The sequence below is a fragment of the Henckelia pumila genome, chromosome 2, assembly GCF_033568475.1.
Source record: "Henckelia pumila isolate YLH828 chromosome 2, ASM3356847v2, whole genome shotgun sequence".
Lineage (NCBI taxonomy): Eukaryota > Viridiplantae > Streptophyta > Magnoliopsida > Lamiales > Gesneriaceae > Henckelia > Henckelia pumila.
The window spans coordinates 179,520,021-179,537,641 of record NC_133121.1 but is presented as its reverse complement, the minus strand read 5'-3'; the positions used below and the strand labels follow the sequence as shown (position 1 = coordinate 179,537,641).

Below are 17,621 nucleotides of genomic sequence, written 5' to 3'. Positions count from 1 at the left end.
ATGAAAAATATATAAAAATTTATTTATTACAATAAAATTACAAATTTTAATAAGAATATTATATTTTTCTCTAAATATAAAGTTTAGTTTTTAATGATTTAATGTTTAAATTTATAATTTATATTTATTAAGTTCGTTTATACACGATAAAAAATTGAATAAACTCGTGAGCTATTAATATATTCGTTAAATAAAACTCGAGCTCGACGATAATAAACGAGTCAAACCCAAACATTCAGAATTCGGTTCGGTCCGATTACATCCCTACTTGGATATCTCAATTTGATTTATGTGTATCAATATGATATATTTAAATTACACGAATTGATTTGAGATGATATCCATCTTGAACGCATTTGAAATTTAACATAACTAATACTATAAAATATTTAAATTGAAATAGTGTAAATCTTAAATTAATCTAAATTTAATCAAACGAATTTCAAGGAATCATAGTCCAACCCAAATGCTTGTTCGTGCGCGATAATTCGAGCTCTCGGTATTTTATTTGATGGTGTTTTCGTATTATTAACATAGAATATGTTTTTGATTTTCCGTGACACAAGTTGATCCGATTCATATATATTTATAATAAAAAAATAATATGTTTGCCATAAAAAATAATTATTTTTTTTAAATCGAGTCAAAATAAGAAATTATCAATCCAACAAAATTGATTGGTCTGTCTAATACATGATTCATATGACCTTGTGATATTTTCTGTGGCGTTTATGTTATCATGGACATTTTGTTCCCCAAAATAATACAATGTTTAAAAATGTTGATACACCTAATACGGAAACTTGTTGCATTTGATTAGTGTGAATAAATTGCTGTCTCTGGAAAAGTATACGAGGACCCTAGAAAACGTGTTTAGTGGTCCAAGGCACCCGAAACAGAATAAATAAAAACGTGTCTCGCAGCGATAAGGTGACACGCTTTCCTTTCACTCATTTTTCTCTCTATTTACTTTTCCCCTTTTGTCACTTCTTTTGACTCTGTTTATTCCCCATTTTCTTTGAATGAATAAATAAAAAATATAGATTGATTCTTTCTGAAAACCCATCACATGAAATTATTACATTTTTCCATAAAAGCCCATTTTTATTTATTTTTAAATGTTGGTTTTCTCTATATATTTTTCTCTACGCTTTTTTTTCAATATATATGTAAGCATCGATCACGTGTGAAATTGGGTGAAATTTAACTTTCATATATTTAATGCGACTATAGTCTATATTCTATATTAAACCAAAATCGAAGAAAGGGGAAAAAAAACAGAAAAAAAAAAAAAAAAGAAAAAGAAAAGAGGAAACTGAGACGTCAATGTTGATTTGTCAGGTGTATAGGAAATTGACAAAAAGTCATGAGAGACCATTCTAGTCTGTAGACTTTTTATTTACAGATGAATAAGATGTATATTTGAAAAAAAAAATGAAATAAAATAAAATTTAATATTTTCTCCCATTTTTTTTTATAATATAGGGAAGTAGATTATATGGAGAAAAACATTTTCCATATATTATACATCGAATTTTTATCTCATATAAATTTAATAAATGTGATAGGACATGCTAAATAAAAAGTAATTCTTGTCAAATTAGCTAATGAAGTTATATATATTTTTTAAAATGATAATAAAAGGAACAACATAAACATATAGATATAAATGGATTATGTTTGTTACATTAGTAAAATTAACAATCAAATGCATATTTTATGTATGTATGAATTAATTTTTGGGTAAAATAATATTTGTATCAAAATTTTAAAATCAATATTATAACGAAGATTGTGAACATGTTTGTACAATAAATACATCAAATATACTAAATCAGACATTTTACCCATTTCTAATTCCCCAATAACAAACAAATTAGTAAAGACATGAGAATAATAAACTGCAATAATATTTTCTCCGTCTGAAATATGATAAGTTTATTATTATTTTATTTAAAAAACAAATTACATTAAAATTTTTCGTTTTATCTCTGTTTAATTCATTCAATGATTTTATTTTTTTATGACCCAAGTATATATCTAAGAACAAACAAAATATGCAAGTGAATTATATATAATTAGGATGAATGAGATATAACTATTTTTAATTAAAAAACTCGAGTGGAATATTGTTATATAAAACAAATCTTATCATTAGTATATGTTGGTTTCAGCTGCGCTATCACGAGATAGAAAAATATGAAAATTGAAGAATTAAATAGATAATAAAATTTACATTAAAAACCTAGGGGTGGCAAATTTTACATAAATCCCGACCCGTCCCGATTCCCAACCCGTTCTCGTCCCGAATTTTTCCTGTCCGAAACTTTTTTTGACCCGAGTGGTCGGGATTTTTCCCGACCCGATCAATTTCGGGATCGGGATAGTCAACTCTTCCCGACGGGATTCCCGACCCGCCCCAAATATAAAAATAATATTTTTTTAATAATATTTTTTAATTAAAAAAATATTTTTTAAAAAAATTTATGTTTTAATATTAATGTTTTATAATTATATACCATATAATTTTTTTATATTTATCTTTTTTAATATTAACATTAAGTTATAAATTTTTATTTTATTTTTTTATTATTATGAATAATTATCTATTTTTTTATTAATCAAGTAGTTATTTTAGTTTATTTATAATGTACTAAAAAAATGTTTTAGTTTTTTAATGGTTATATATAAAGAAATTTTAATTTATTTGTAATGTATTAAAAATTTGTTTGATTTTTTTCATAATTTTTTTTTTCAAAAAAATATTTTCATAGAATTTTTTTTAAAAAAAAATTATTCGGGATTACCCTCTCCCGACCCTACGGGATCCCGAACATTCGGGTCCCGACACTTTTCGGGTGCGGGATCGGGAGAAAAAAAATATCTCAATTTCTATCGGGACGAGAATCAGGTAAGTGGGTTATGGGACGGGTCTCGACCCAATTTCACTTCTAGGAAAACCCCAAAAAATTATTAGGATAAAAACCACGCAAAAAATAAAAATAATACTCACTTTTTTAATACAGCAGAAAACTTATCTCACATAAATAGACGGAGATAAAACTCGAGAACAGAAAAAAGAACTTGAGAGTGGGATAATCTAAATCCATGGGAGATGATTCTCGTCTTCCATTTCACTTTTATCACATTGTTTCCATTATTGTCGCCCATGTGTTAAATGGATGTCCTCTGCCCACCTTTATCGACAGTATAAACTGGTGTTCAAATGCCCACAGGGGCATAGGCGAGTTGGTAAGGCTTGAGGTGACGTGGGAAGAAATTCCCTAGCGTTGCGGGTTCGATCCTCGTGTGGAGCATATTTCTCATTGAAATATTTGGGGTATGCTCTGGGGGTTGGACCATATTGTTCCCTCCCTCATGTCCCTGCCTACTCGTATACATCCTTCGATTGAACCCCGCATGAGCCAATGACCCTCTGACTCATGTGGGATGGGATCCCCTTCGGTCAATCCTTTTTACAATAAACTGGTGTCCAAATGATTTGAACGACATAATTACCGTTAAGTGCACTTCATTTGTAATTTAATAACAAATTAATAATTAATTAATATCAAATATATATATCGACAACCAAACAGTAATCCCAACAAAAAAGTAGAGAATTTTTGCTTAAACAGGAAGTTGAGCACAAAAAACGAAGTTCGTTCAAACGACAGCTTTCAAATCATTGTCAAATTCCCTCTGTTTCCTCCCAATTTCTTCTGCTTTTTCTCGCTCCAAATCGCACTCTTCAGGTCGTCGTGCGGAGGTAAGCCTTATTCTTGCATTTGTAACGAAAATATAATTTTTTTCGCTGAAGCTTGCATCTTTTTTGGGTTTTCAATCGCGGGTTTTTGGTTTCTTTCTGCTTGATTTGTGGTGCAGTGTGCTACGATATGTGCGGTTTGGCATTTGCTCGCGGTGGTTGAATGCTTAGTGTTTGCTTTGCGTGCTGTGAGTGGGTGGGTAGTTTAGGATTTTGGTTGTTTTGAGATTTGGAAGTTCGTAGCCTTTTAGCTTCGTTCGTAATCAATGTTGAAGTTTGGATCTGCAGTTGGAGTTTAGCTGTGATGGGCAGTTAGTTGAATGTTTTAAAGAAGCAGTTGAGATGGGTGACATGAATGTTGTAGAGTTGGGTTTGAAAGTTTGTAGCCATTTAGGTTCGTTAATGTCTGGTGTTGAAACTTAGATCCGTTGATTTTTTTGCGAGACCGTGCCCATCGAATCCTACTCGTAATTTATTGTTCACTGATCATTGCTATGACTTTATGCTAGATGGACATCCCATTATAATTATCTATGTGAGATTTGGCTAAAATGGTGAGTATACAGGCAATGGGCTGCCTAACGATTCCGGCGTTGTCTGCTGACTTCTGTGGCCTTGTATGTGTTGTACTTTTGGGAACTATGGGAGGAGCCCCCAACGTGTAGCATTTATTGTCCATAATGTTATCTAAGTCTGAGTCCTTTTCTTTCTGAACTTTGGAGTTATATTTGTGGAGTGATGGTTCTGAAATATTACTCTGTCAAATGTGGTGGGTATGATTATATCGGTATTTTCTCCTTCACAGTTTCTGAGTCTCTTGGAAATTTTTATGTTCGAGTTTTTAGTATTTTTATTTTTTTTTTGTCCATGGCAGTCAAATTGTCGATGTCATTCCATTTTGGACTGTTTCCTTATAATGTTGATTCGTATGCGTGTTATTATCCAAATTATGGAGGAATACATGTTCATGGCCTCTGGCTATCTTCCTTGGTATTATTTTATGGTGTTACATTGCTATTCAAATCTGGAGGAAAAAACTTTGTTGTCTCTTTCTATCTTGCGGTGTCTCTGATCCGTCTCTTTCAGTTTGTGTTTTGGTTATCCCAATACTACTGAAAAATTGCTATTACATTGTGTTTGAAAGGCCACTGGTTTGAACTTTGAAGCTCATGATTGTGTGAGACACTTGAAGTACCAGCAGGCCTTCCACAAAAACTAGTTGACCGTTGACATAGCATTTTAAAAAGGATCATAAAGGGCTGGAATGTTGGTTGACCTAATTTTTACTGGACAAAGCTAAATGATTTTTCTATATGTTGATTGAATTTTCTGTAAGTAGATTTTGTTATCTTGGTAAAAAATCTGCTAATCATTGATAGCTAAAGTTCAACTTTAAGAAGTACAGAATGGTGGAATCAGGGTTTTGTAATTATAATAAGACTAGATGCCTCCAAATGTGTATGCGATCGAAACATCACGGAGTTACAATTTATTGCACTAGCATTATTTTCTCTGTCAATGAATCTTATATTGCTCGAGTGTCCATATAGGCTAGAATGAACACAAGCTCTCTACCAGTTTCTCAATCAATTCACTTGTATGATGCAGAAACAACCGGTTGACATCTCATAACCGGAATGCCGGTTGACATCTCACAACAGATGCCTTTCTTGCGTAACCGTAAGTTTTAAGTTCACCTTTTTTAAGAATACCAGCCGGCTCATCTGTTACTTTCATTCACATTATCTTTATCCTTAATTTGGAATTTTATGCAGATTGCCTTGCTTCCTTGAAGTTCAATTGTCATGATATCTGCTTGGATTCTTAATAATGCAAAAAAATGAAGAAACTGTATGGTGGTGTCTTATCCACAACCTTGTTGATGGTTTTAGTTCTTTGTTATTATGTAACTAAGAACCCCTTCAAGGAGAGTTATCTTGCAAGTCCCCGGACTCTCAATCTTACAAATCCTCTTGACTGGATAAGTTCTGGCACTCCACCTGCATTTCACAGTCGAGAAACTTCTTCTCAAGTGATCTCTACTGAAGTTATATTATCTGAGTTTTTTGTTAAAAGAAACTTGACAGATGAAGAACAAAATGCTTTGCGAACTTGGAAACGACTGAAACCCCTGCTTACACAGGATAGATACTTGCCTAATGCTATTGAAGCTATCAAGGAAGCTGGTGTTGCATGGAAAAACCTAATCCATGTAGTGCGTGAAGAAAAACTTCGGAGTGATGGAAGTTTATCATACAGAGGAAAAGAGAAACAATGTCCTCATTTTCTAAGTAAAATGAATGTATCAAAACTTGATGACAATGGATTTAAGTTGCAGGTTCCTTGTGGCTTGACTCAAGGTTCTTCAATTACCATTATTGGCATTCCTAATGGCCTTCTTGGTAATTTTCGGATTGATCTCACTGGTGAACCACTTCCAGGGGAGCCAGATCCTCCTATTATTTTGCACTATAATGTTAGGCTCCATGGGGATAAAGTAACTGATGATCCCGTGATTGTACAAAACACCTGGACAATTGCACATGATTGGGGTGAAGAGGAGCGCTGTCCGTCACCTGATGATGAACAGAATAAGAAAGGTATATATCTATAGCCTTCTCCACCTGCTAAAATCTGTACAACAGATTCATTGTTCCAACATATTTTTGGAATTTGACATCTTATGCATGGGTTCATTATCTTTCGGCCTGGGGAACTTTTGTCATGTAGTTCTTTTAATCCAGATATGAATCTCAGATTTCATTGTCTCAGTTATATGGGCCTTGTGCATAAGAAGAATTGGCATGATATAATGGAATCAAATCAGTTGCTAACTTCTCTCAAAAAAATAAAAAAGTTCAGTTGCTAACTAAAGATTTGATCAACCCTGAATTGTATATGTTTCTCAAATCATACTAGTCCCTGGGAATTCTCTGAGCTTACATTTACCGGGAACTTGATCTTACTATATGCATGTATTGTAATTTTATTTTTATTGACATTCACGCGGACATCCGCTGTTTTCTTTGGAGTATCTAATGGATGTTTCAATCAAAATTTACTCTATTGTCCGACAGATAGTGTTATTTTGTCCAAACATTGTCCTTGTACCTTGTGTGTTGCTGCTTGCACTGGTTTTCCAAATAATCAATAATGGGACCTTTTGCTTTCAGTAACACCTTTCACTGGCTTCTGTTTTGCTATTTTTTGTTATATGTGAGAAACTGTGGATTTAGAGTGTTCATCGATCATGCAAGTATATTAATTGAAATTATTTTAACAGGTATCACATCTCAGTTGTTTACATCATCCAATTTAATCCTATATAATCTTTTGTTGCTTTTTTTGGACATCGCCTTATCTGCTAAAATCAGTTGATGAGCTGGACCAGTGCAATGAGTTGGTGGGCAAAGAAGGCAACCGATCTAGTAAATCTAACCAACATGCCAGTGGATCGAAAAAGATTTCTTTGGTTCATGATGGGATACCAAGAAAGTACTTTCCTTTTAGGCAAAATGATTTGTTTGTTGCTACTCTTAGAGTCGGTTTAGAAGGAATTCAAATGACCGTGGATGGAAAGCACATAACTTCATTTGCATACCGTGAAGTAATTTTTCTGTACTCCGTTCTCCTCCTTCCCCCAATTTATCTGACATTAATGTAAAATTGTAAATATGGCATTACATGTTAACTTGTGTTTATTATCGGCTTGGCATGCAGGATTTGGAGCCATGGCTCATCAGTGAAGTGAGGATTTCAGGAGATTTAGAGTTAATTTCTATTGTAGCCAGTGGTTTACCAACTTCGGAAGATTTAGAACACATAATTGACTTGGAAGCTCTTAAAGCAATCCCACTTCCACCGCGGAGACAGCTGAATCTCGTTATTGGTGTTTTCTCTAATGCTAACAATTTTAAACGTAGAATGGCAGTTCGAAGATCATGGATGCAGTATGCTGAAGTACGATCAGGACAGGTTGCGGTTCGTTTCTTTGTGGGACTGGTAGGTTTTACCCTCTTGTATTTATCATGACTTGTTCAAGCACCATCTTTCATAATTGAACGTGTTTCTGTTTTCTTTTTACCCTTTTTCTTAGTGTACTACCTTAAAGCATTACAATATGAAGATCTAGTACTACTACAAATATTTTTTTTTAAGAAATTATTGGTTAACCAACTCTTATATGCAAATTTTTCTTGCCTCTGCCAGAATTTCGCAAAATTTTTAATACTGCACCATGAAAATCAAAACTTAATTGAATGTGGTTTTTTTTATGTATTAAGGTAACACATTTATGGTCCATTTCTTTTAGCATAAAAACCAGATAGTGAACGAGGAGCTCTGGAATGAAGCACGGACATATGAAGACGTTCAGCTGATGCCTTTTGTTGACTACTACAGCCTCATCACATGGAAGACAATAGCTATTTGCATCTTCGGGGTAAAGTCTCCTCACCTCCTTAACTTATGTCCAATTCCTTCAGTACCTTATGGCCCCAATCTCTTCGACAGACTAGGGTTGTTTCGGCAAAGTATATCATGAAGACAGATGATGATACATTTGTTCGTGTGGATGAAATCTTGAATTCTTTAAGAAAGACCAATGCAACACGTGGTTTGCTCTATGGCCTCATCAATTCAGATTCCGAACCACATCGTAATCCAGATAGCAAGTGGTATATTAGTCCTGAGGTATTTCTTCAACTGATTATGTACACTCATGGCTCAAAATCCTCGCAGGGTTTTAACCCTATACTTATTTTTAATATGTTTTCCAAGTTTCCATGGGTAATTTGCGCACTTTACAAAGTCTAAGAGCAGTGATCTATCTGTAGACTACTTTTATCTGTATTTTTGTAGGAATGGCCCCAGGATAAATACCCACCTTGGGCACATGGTCCTGGTTATATCGTGTCAAATGACATAGCCAAGGCAATTTCCAAAAAACACGAAAAGGGACTACTGAAGGTACAGAGCTTAAGTCCTCATATTCTTGCCATCACAATAATAAATAAAAAAATATTTAAATTTTTTAACCTTTCAGAGCATCCAAATTCCCCATCATTCGCATTATTATAATATATATTTTTTGGAGTGAAAAATTCTTTCAAAATAAATTTTACGCGTTCAGCACATTATTATTTATTACCATCAAATTGTTACCTACTTTAAATGTCTCGAACATTCGAGAAAAAACGAAAGGAAACAATCATTGCTGCAGATGTTCAAGCTCGAAGACGTGGCAATGGGAATCTGGATTGCTGGTATGAACAAAAACAATCAGAAAATCAGATACGAGAATGACGGGAGGATTATAATCGAAGGTTGCACGGATGGTTATGTTGTTGCTCATTACCAAGGCCCAAGAGAGTTGCTCTGTTTGTGGCAGAACATTCAAGACAAAAAAATCTCAAGTTGCTGTGGTGAATAACTCATAGATATGCCGGAGTAGATAAATTTTTCGATGATATGCTGGAAACACGGGTTGGACGATTGACTCTTAACAATAAATTGGCTGCCTCAGCGCACATGATCGATGAGCCGGAAAGAGTTGTCCAATGCTTGTGGAAGGAGTTGCTGTAGCTGTACAGGTGACAAGATTTTGAAATGGATTCACGTGTAACTGGGAAACCATATATCATGCTTTCCCATTTTTGTTAGTAAGTAGGGGATTTGTAAAATATGTATAGTGGAGAGAAAACACTGGCCATGCCTCTTGTATCTGCTCTGCAAGTAGAAAAATGGTTAGTTTATTATTTTTTGCATAAATAAAATTCCCATTTTTCTAAGAATCTTTAAATTAAAGTGGTGCGTTGTCTGATGGTGTTAATCAAGGTGTATGATCGTATAAATTTAAAGTAAATTACACATTTATTAGCGTTCAGATTTCGCTGTAATTAGTTCATTGGGTTAAGCTCAATATTTGTGAGAAATTATTCCAATTATCCTGAACAGGGAAGACAATTTCCTCGCAAGTTTGAGGCCCGCGGGAAAACCCGGAATTCAAATCTTCGTAGCAGATCGGGGAACTTCTTCCGATAACGATAATAATAATGATATATTATTTCCATAATTTCTATCCTCACTAGTTAGTAATATTAATTAGTATTTACATGCTTAATTGGATTTATGTTTCAATAATTCTTTAGGTTCAATTTAAAATTTTCATGACCAACTCGATGGGTATTTGCAACGGAGATGGAGATTCTCCGATTAGATATACCAACGGAGGTGGGGATGTACTTAGGATGGAGGTGGAGATGAGGATGACAAACCCGATCTCGTCTCATTGCAAGGGCGGCCTTAAGGTAGGGCGGGCCGGGCGATCGCCCAGGACCCCAACTTGAGACGGGCCTTCGATTATTTTTAAAAAAATTAGTAATAAATTAATATCCAAATAAATCTAATTAATAAATAATGAAATAACAAAATAAAGAAATCGTGAATAGGTTTTTATAACAAAAATCTTGCTCCAAATGAGTTAAATCACCACAAACTCTCATGGTTCACTGATTCTCTTCCACTTCTATCTTATTTTCTCATGCGACCCTCCAAACCAATTTAATCCATGCACGAAAATTTTTGCAGGCCTCCGTTGTATTATAGGTAGACATACCATCGAGTTTTTCTTACTTATGATTAACCATGTTGATTACTCAGATTGCAAATTATGAAATTGAGTAATTTTACAAAAGGTAGATTTTTTTTTTCATTTTTTTCATTTACTAATGGATTGTTGCATTATTATTTTATTAATTTATATCACACTAATTTATTATCTTTCTCTTATATACATATATATTTTTTGTTCGTATTTGACTTCATTATTTAGTACTATTTTAGATTTTTTATTAATTTAGTTAAATAGTTCCATTCTTGCACAAATATTCATCATAAAATGTCAAAAAATGATGACTTTGTTTTTTAAAATGCAATAAGAGTGAATTTTAAATAATATTGGTTGTTGAATAATTTATTTTGAGAAACTATGTGTAAAATTCTTTCTAATGTGTTTGTTTTTTAATATTATATGTATATATATATACATTATTAATGAAAGGGGGTCACATTTTTAATTTCATCCCGAGTCACATTTTTCTCAGGATCGCCCCTGCTCATTGTCATCCAATTATGGATATTATAACCAACTTTTTTTTAGAGTGATGACTACAAACTACATTTAATATTATGTTTAAAATGTTGTGTGCAATTAGGAACATGCATGGCATTCAATTGCCACGACGACTATTCGTATTTCGTGGCACCTTGAAATGGTTCAAGAATGCTTATCGTGTTACCTCTCGAATCACAAAAGCTTGTATATATATTAGCTTTTTGTCACTGTTTCTCACATTTGGAAAGTTTTTTTTTTTTAACATTTGGAAAGTTAATAACGCAAAGATGGTAATATCCAGTAGATTTAAATATAATTTTTTTTCGAATTAAATTGTGCACGTGTTACCATGTTTAAGCAATCAATTTCCTCATACGCAATATGTTACTGTTTTCTCACCAAACTATGCAATATATCAAGTCATATAATTTTGATCTAGGGACAAAAATAAATAAGAAATAGCCACATGATTTCATGGGGACCCTTGCATGATTTAAGGGCTTTGCTGCACCTGGAGTTCTTCTCCAGGTACTCCAAGTGCAGCATAGTCTTAGCCGGTGTAAACCCATTTATATTTGGGCCACAAAACGCCGACACGAGGAGTTATAGCTTCTAGTAACATTATTATTATTATTATTTTTTTTTTTTTTGAGGAGTTCTAGTAACAATTTTAACCCTTAATTTGACTTCTTCTTCTTTTTTTTTTTTGTTCATATACTGAATTTGAAATATTATTTGTAAATTATTATCTGTGAATAATACAGCACTGATAAAAATTTTATACTATTAGATATCGTTAGGTGTTATAAATGGTATGAATAAAAGATGTATGATGAGCAAAAAATTATAATTCATCTCATTTTTATTTATTATACGAAACAGTTATTATAGTGGACTTATCAATATATGTTCATTTTTGGTAAGTTATATTATATCATTTTTTCCAAAATACTCTTATTGCATAATTATCATTATTTTAAAATAAAACAAAAAATAATAAATTAAAGATTAAAAAAGCATAACATTAAATAAAAATTACTATAATCTTATTATATTTACACAAAAAATTAGTATGAGATTATCTTACTGATTAATTTTGTTAGATAAATCTTTAATTTGGATCACAAAAAAAAATATTTTAATTACAAATATGAATATGATTGACCCGTCTCGCGATATGTAGAAGTACAAAATTATATTTTAAATAAAATTCAATTACACGTGTGTGCACGTGCTTAATAATCTTTTATAAAATTTGAACTGAATCAAACATTTACATGAGATTAGATCAAGATGCATAACTCATAAATGGGTTAGTACTTAATTGGTACTCCTAGGCTCCGTTTGGTAGCATTATTATTAATCTATGCATAGTTTATCTTATCTAATCCTACGTTTTTTTCGTCATATTATTTATCAATCTATTAATTATTTATTTTACATCAATCAAATCATTAATTATTTATCTTACATCAATCAAATTATCGAATTTAAATTACTATATTACCCCTTATAAATAATATTAATCATATTTTATTTATTATTAAAAGAACAAAATGGTAATTTTGTATTTTTATATAAATTTCAACCAATCAAATAAAATAAACTATAATCTATCAATCAAATCAATTACTATATTTACTATCATTATTTATTTATTTATTATTACATTACATTACTTATCTATATATTATTTATCATATCATCCATACCAATCTGAGCCTTAAAATCATAAAGCGGATTAGTACTTAATTGGTACGTACTCTTAAATTTGACCAAACTGTTTAAATGGGTTCTCAAGTTGACTAATGCATCTTTTTTTGGATAAACATAATCTAGAGAGTAGAGTAATTTGACGATCACATCTTTAATTCAATATTCTAACCAACATCAATTCAGCAACATCCTTTACTCCCATGATTCTCTTGTTTTAATTCCAAAGTTGAGTTTCGAATAAAGAAAATATTATGTGTATAAGGAGGATTATACGTTAAATTACATACTACACATAAAATTACAAAAATATCCCTCCACTTTATTTGAAAAAACTCTTTCCAAAATACATTTATATAATTTCAAATGCTACGTGTAACCCAACATATAACCCTCCATGTACACGTAACATCACCCTTCGAATAAATAACTTGTCCATCGAATTTCTACTATATAAAATCTTGAAAGCTCCGAATTTTCAAGAAAGCAACAGTACTTGAAATTTCCAAAACCTGGTACACACTATATTCCTCATTTATTTGAAAGTAAACAAAAATACAACTACTAGATAGATCATCAATAGTAATGAATAGATTTTTAGTTGCACAGGCCTATCCATAAGATAAGTCATCTCGACTTAATCTCAACTCATATCTACTATGCAAAATAATAATTTTAACATAAAAAGAATAATATTTTTTTCACAAATCAGGTCGAATAAAAACTTATCTAATAAAATTTTTCGATAAAACCGAAATACTAACAATAATGTATATATATAAGGCAATATGGTTTGTAGACTTATGCTTAACGAGGTTGACAAAGGGTTGGGTTTAACATCCCTAAGAAAAAGGTAAGAAATGAAGTGGACAAGACAACATTTGCTGCAAATTTGGCAACAGTTTCACCAAAAGAACAGAAGTGAAATTACAAGAAAGTAGAAAAGGAAAAGAGTTCGGCTAATCAATGACATTAAAAGATCTGGCTTTGGCAATTTTCATGTCACTCAACTGAAAGAATTCCCTACTGTTGCCTACCCTTTTCCACACTTCACATAATGAAAAAAAAAAGGCTGGCCCCCATCCTTTATAATACAAGAAGAAATTCCTTCCAACCACTGTAAACTAACCCATTTTCAGCTTTTTTGCAAATTAACTCCAGTTCTCTCTTCACAAGGCCCCCACCCCAAGAAAATCTATAAATGGTGGTGGTGCAGTTCTTTCCTCTGCGGTTGGTACAATTAATCCTGGAACTTGTGGTGGTGATGGTGATGATATCTCTGAAGAGTTGTGATGGTTATGTGACTGCTGCTGAATTGCAGACTGCAGAGAAGAAGGATAACAATTAATTATTGTTCCATCCCAAGATTTGGTACAGTTCTTGAAAATGCCCATCATCTCACTCATATTATTGCTCCCTGTGCCCAAATAAAAAAAAAACCAACTGTTTAGAAAATCAAATAAAATATATACAAATTCTGACCTATAAATCATCACCCAAAATCTCAAGTTTTAAGACAATAATTGTAGTGATCATTCATACTAAAAAGGTAATTTCATAAACTACACGTACAGATTCACTGTTTTATGGAGACAAACCAGCGAATTTGTGTTTTGTAGAACTTGATTTTTAAGCATAATATATGATTAATTAATCTTCAAGAACCAATCTTTAAGCATTTTATCATGCATACCCGTCAAGAAACCAGCAGCAGATGTCTCCGGTGCCGCCCAGAATCCTCCGCCGCCGCCGGAGAAGTCACACTTGACACCACAAAAATGGGGAGACTTCGTCACCGGTACTTGAACATGATCCGCGGAGCTAGGATTATAGAGCGAAGCTGGGAAAGAATCATCATCATCATCTTCTTCTTCCTCCATTTTCTTGCAGACAAATTGCCCCATTTTCCTCCTCCTGAAAGCACTCGATTGCTCCCTATACTTCCTCGCCATAACAACATGCCAATGATTCTTTACCGCATTGTCTGTTCTTCCCGGAAACAGCCTCGCGATCATAGCCCATTTGTTGCCATACAATCTGTGAGCCGCCATCAATCTCTCCTCTTCTTCTTCGTTGAAAGCCCTTCTGTTAATCTTCGGATCCAGCTGGTTAAACCATCTTAATCTACAGCTTTTACCTGCCAAGAATCACGAAATCACAAGATATACATAAAGAATAAACTAGTTAATTCCGACTTTATTACCTGATCTTCCTTGTAGTTTCTCTGCAATAAGGTTCCAATTCTGAGGGCCATAAATGGCCACCAGTTCTTTAAGCTTAGCATCCTCCGCAGGCCTCCAATGCCCTCTGGCGCACAATTTCGACTGCCCATTTCCATTATTACTGGAACAGTACTCTTTCCCACCACTCAACAACACTGCATGCATGGTAGACTCATCTTCTTCGTTTAAACTCGCATTCAGATCAATAATCTCGTTGTTTTCCCCGAACCCATCGCTGGAATCCGAGCAAGAAAAACCCCAGCGATGCTCATGATGAGCAGTACTGCCCATCGTCCCCGCCATTAATAAAGCACAAGAAGAAGGTAGTACTCTGTTGTAAGCTGTATTAATCCGGGTTTTATAATTCTTGCAAAACCCATATATATTTCTCTTCCTATTTCCCTCTGACAGATGATGACGTCTCGTACTGTTACGAGGTCATCCATCCATCATCACGATTATCAGGTGATGAAGTAAAAGATTTTGGGGAATAATATATAAGATGTTGTTTGGAAATGGAAAGAGAAATAAATTAAGAGAGAAGAAAATGGGGGAAGGGGAAATGAAATCAAAGAGCTGCAGAGGGGATTTGTAATTGTAACAGAAAGCTGTACGCGGACAGAGCGCTGATGTTGATCTCCTCTTCTTCCGCCATTAATACATACATTACAAGCCCACTGTGTTTTTTTTTTTTTTTTTTTTGTATATATATATGTATATATATAGTACTGTATCTTTGATGACCTAATTCGTATTACTTCGTCTGCAGGAAATTTCTCTACGTGGTCCTCTTCTTTTCTTTTTTTTTTTATAAAAGTATTTCTAAAACGTGTGTGAGATTTTTGTTCGATTTTAACCTTTTTGGGGACAGTGATGTTTAGGTTGGGTTTAAGATCTAGTGTTTTTCGTTTTATCGTAACTATATGTAGATCGTTCTTTTAACATTAAGGTTTAGTAACTATATGTAGATCCTTCACATTAAGGTTTAGTGATATGATAAATAGTAAATAGATAAGTAATGTAATATAATAAAAAATAAATAAATAATTATAGTTAATATAATATTTGATTTGATTGATAGATAGATTATAATTTATTTGATTTGATTGATTAAATTTTATATAAAAATAATAAATGATTTGAATTTATAAGAGTAATATAGTAATTTAAATTTAATGATTTGATTGATATAAGATAAATAATTAATGATTTGATTGATGTAAAATAAATAATTAATACACGGATAAATAATATGACGAGAAGAACGCAGAATTGGATAAGATAAGTTATACATAGATTAATAATATGGGCAACCAAACGGAGCCTAACAATTATTTTATCCGACATTTTGTTTGCATGGTCGAAATTTATGTAAGATTTTTACTTGATATACTTGGTTAAAAATTAAGGTTAAGATTTTTACTTGATAGTTTGGTTAAAAATTAAGGTTACTAGAGAGAAAATGTTTTGATTTATTTATCGAAAATTGTTTGTGTATTATATTCCTTGTTTTATTTTTTTAAAGAGAAGATGAATAATAATGTCTCTGTATTTGTTGAATACAAGTGATTCTTTCTTTGAAAACTGTTTTTGCTACAGAAGAAAGTTTTTGTTTATGTTCAACACACATGCACGAAAAATAAATAAATTTTTTTTTACAAAAAAGGAGAAAAGACTCACCTCAAAATATAAGTAATTAATGAAAAAGGGAAGTGAGCTACAAACAGAATTCTTTCCATTTCTATGTTATTTTCTCTTTCCCACTTGTATTCATCCATCTTTCTTTTTAATTTTTTAATCAAAGAACAATATATTCTATTTATATAAAAATAATAATACAACACCTTCCAAAACATTCTTCAATATTTTTTTTTAACATGAGTATACTTTGAATCGTCATATAATTTGATTTAGGTAAGGTTTTATTTTTAAAGTTGATTAGTCAATGAAAGCAATTATTTAATTTTTTTTTTAAAAAAATTTGCTTCACATTTTCCCTATATATTGATGTTTCACTGGACCTTGTTCTCATGATGGAAAATTCGGAGCAAATAAAACCCTTTTGCTAGATCCAATGACCTGAGGCACAAAAAAATTTATTGAGATCGTTGAATTTAACAAGAGAATATGGTCGAATAAACCTTGTCATGACAACATATTTTGCTAAAAAAATTCAATGTCATGTCAACATAAACTAAAAATTAGATTAAATATGAAACAAAAACTATATTATTATACTAAGATCAAATTTTCGAATTAAACGAAATAAAAATCTAGACAGACCAACCTCGAAGTTAAAAAATTTCCCATGCTTGCCATCAACCCTTTGAAATTGTAGGGTACTTAAGGCTACGGTTTGTCTCCTTACCAATGACAAAATTGCCACGATTTAATGAAATTTGGTCCTTTGTTATTTTAAGTTTTTAACTTTGTCCACGAAATATATAATGACACCAAAGTTGTCAAGTGAATTTAAATGCTTGGCTTGTACTTTTGCCCATTTCTCCATTCCCATCAATCTTATCATATTCGTATTCATATTCAATTCAAACTTCCAAATTTGGTTTAGTTTACATCATGAACAATGGTAATAACTATTGTATCCAATTTAATTCACAGCAATATATAACTCTGTTTTCAATTTTTCATGATTTTCGGTAAAGAAACATATTTAATAATTAAAAAAATAGAGAGAAATTGGTTTTCCTTCAATTATTATTTTTTAAATAAGAAATTCATTAATCCATAATATCCTCCATTACAATAAAAGATAACCAAGAAGGAAGAAAAGAACTTCCATTCCAAG

The 17,621-nt window shown here is 32.2% G+C and overlaps 2 protein-coding genes across 7 annotated transcripts; one reads left to right on the top strand and one right to left on the bottom strand.

Moving 5' to 3' along the window:
• Nucleotides 1-3,626: 3,626 nt before the first annotated feature.
• On the top strand, nt 3,627-9,514 carry LOC140880710 (beta-1,3-galactosyltransferase GALT1-like). Of its 6 annotated transcripts, none has more exons than XM_073285387.1 (9): nt 3,627-3,769; nt 5,375-5,446; nt 5,542-6,366; nt 7,141-7,373; nt 7,487-7,768; nt 8,079-8,207; nt 8,279-8,458; nt 8,627-8,734; nt 8,988-9,514. In XM_073285387.1, the coding sequence occupies exons 3-9, from the start codon at nt 5,607-5,609 to the stop codon at nt 9,195-9,197; spliced, it is 1,902 nt and encodes a 633-aa protein (XP_073141488.1). In that variant the 5' UTR covers nt 3,627-3,769; nt 5,375-5,446; nt 5,542-5,606; the 3' UTR covers nt 9,198-9,514. The 6 variants fall into 6 exon arrangements, with proteins under 6 accessions (XP_073141488.1, XP_073141487.1, XP_073141491.1 ...); XM_073285386.1 differs by having other exon boundaries at nt 3,886-5,446; XM_073285390.1 differs by lacking the exon at nt 3,627-3,769 and adding an exon at nt 3,788-4,320.
• Nucleotides 9,515-13,414: 3,900 nt separating this feature from the next.
• On the bottom strand, nt 13,415-15,436 carry LOC140884738 (uncharacterized). Its single transcript, XM_073291586.1, has 3 exons — nt 14,797-15,436; nt 14,287-14,730; nt 13,415-14,010 (listed from the first exon to the last, which is right to left on the bottom strand). Exons 1-3 carry the CDS (start codon nt 15,116-15,118, stop codon nt 13,763-13,765), a joined length of 1,014 nt encoding a protein of 337 aa, XP_073147687.1. The 5' UTR covers nt 15,119-15,436; the 3' UTR covers nt 13,415-13,762.
• Nucleotides 15,437-17,621: the final 2,185 nt, after the last annotated feature.

Bases quoted from the DNA above. Each gene is read 5' to 3' on its own strand.
- LOC140884738 (XM_073291586.1), bottom strand. From the start codon at position 15,118: ATGGCGGGGACGATGGGCAGTACTGCTCATCATGAGCATCGCTGGGGT. The intron at 14,731-14,796 runs GTAATAAAGTCG...GATTCTTGGCAG, and splicing joins GAAACTACAAGGAAGATCAG to GTAAAAGCTGTAGATTAAGA. The intron at 14,011-14,286 runs GTATGCATGATA...ATTTGGGCACAG, and splicing joins TGCTGCTGGTTTCTTGACGG to GGAGCAATAATATGAGTGAG.
- LOC140880710 (XM_073285387.1), top strand. From the start codon at position 5,607: ATGAAGAAACTGTATGGTGGTGTCTTATCCACAACCTTGTTGATGGTT. The intron at 7,769-8,078 runs GTAGGTTTTACC...CATTTCTTTTAG, and splicing joins TTCGTTTCTTTGTGGGACTG to CATAAAAACCAGATAGTGAA. The intron at 8,735-8,987 runs GTACAGAGCTTA...TCATTGCTGCAG, and splicing joins ACGAAAAGGGACTACTGAAG to ATGTTCAAGCTCGAAGACGT.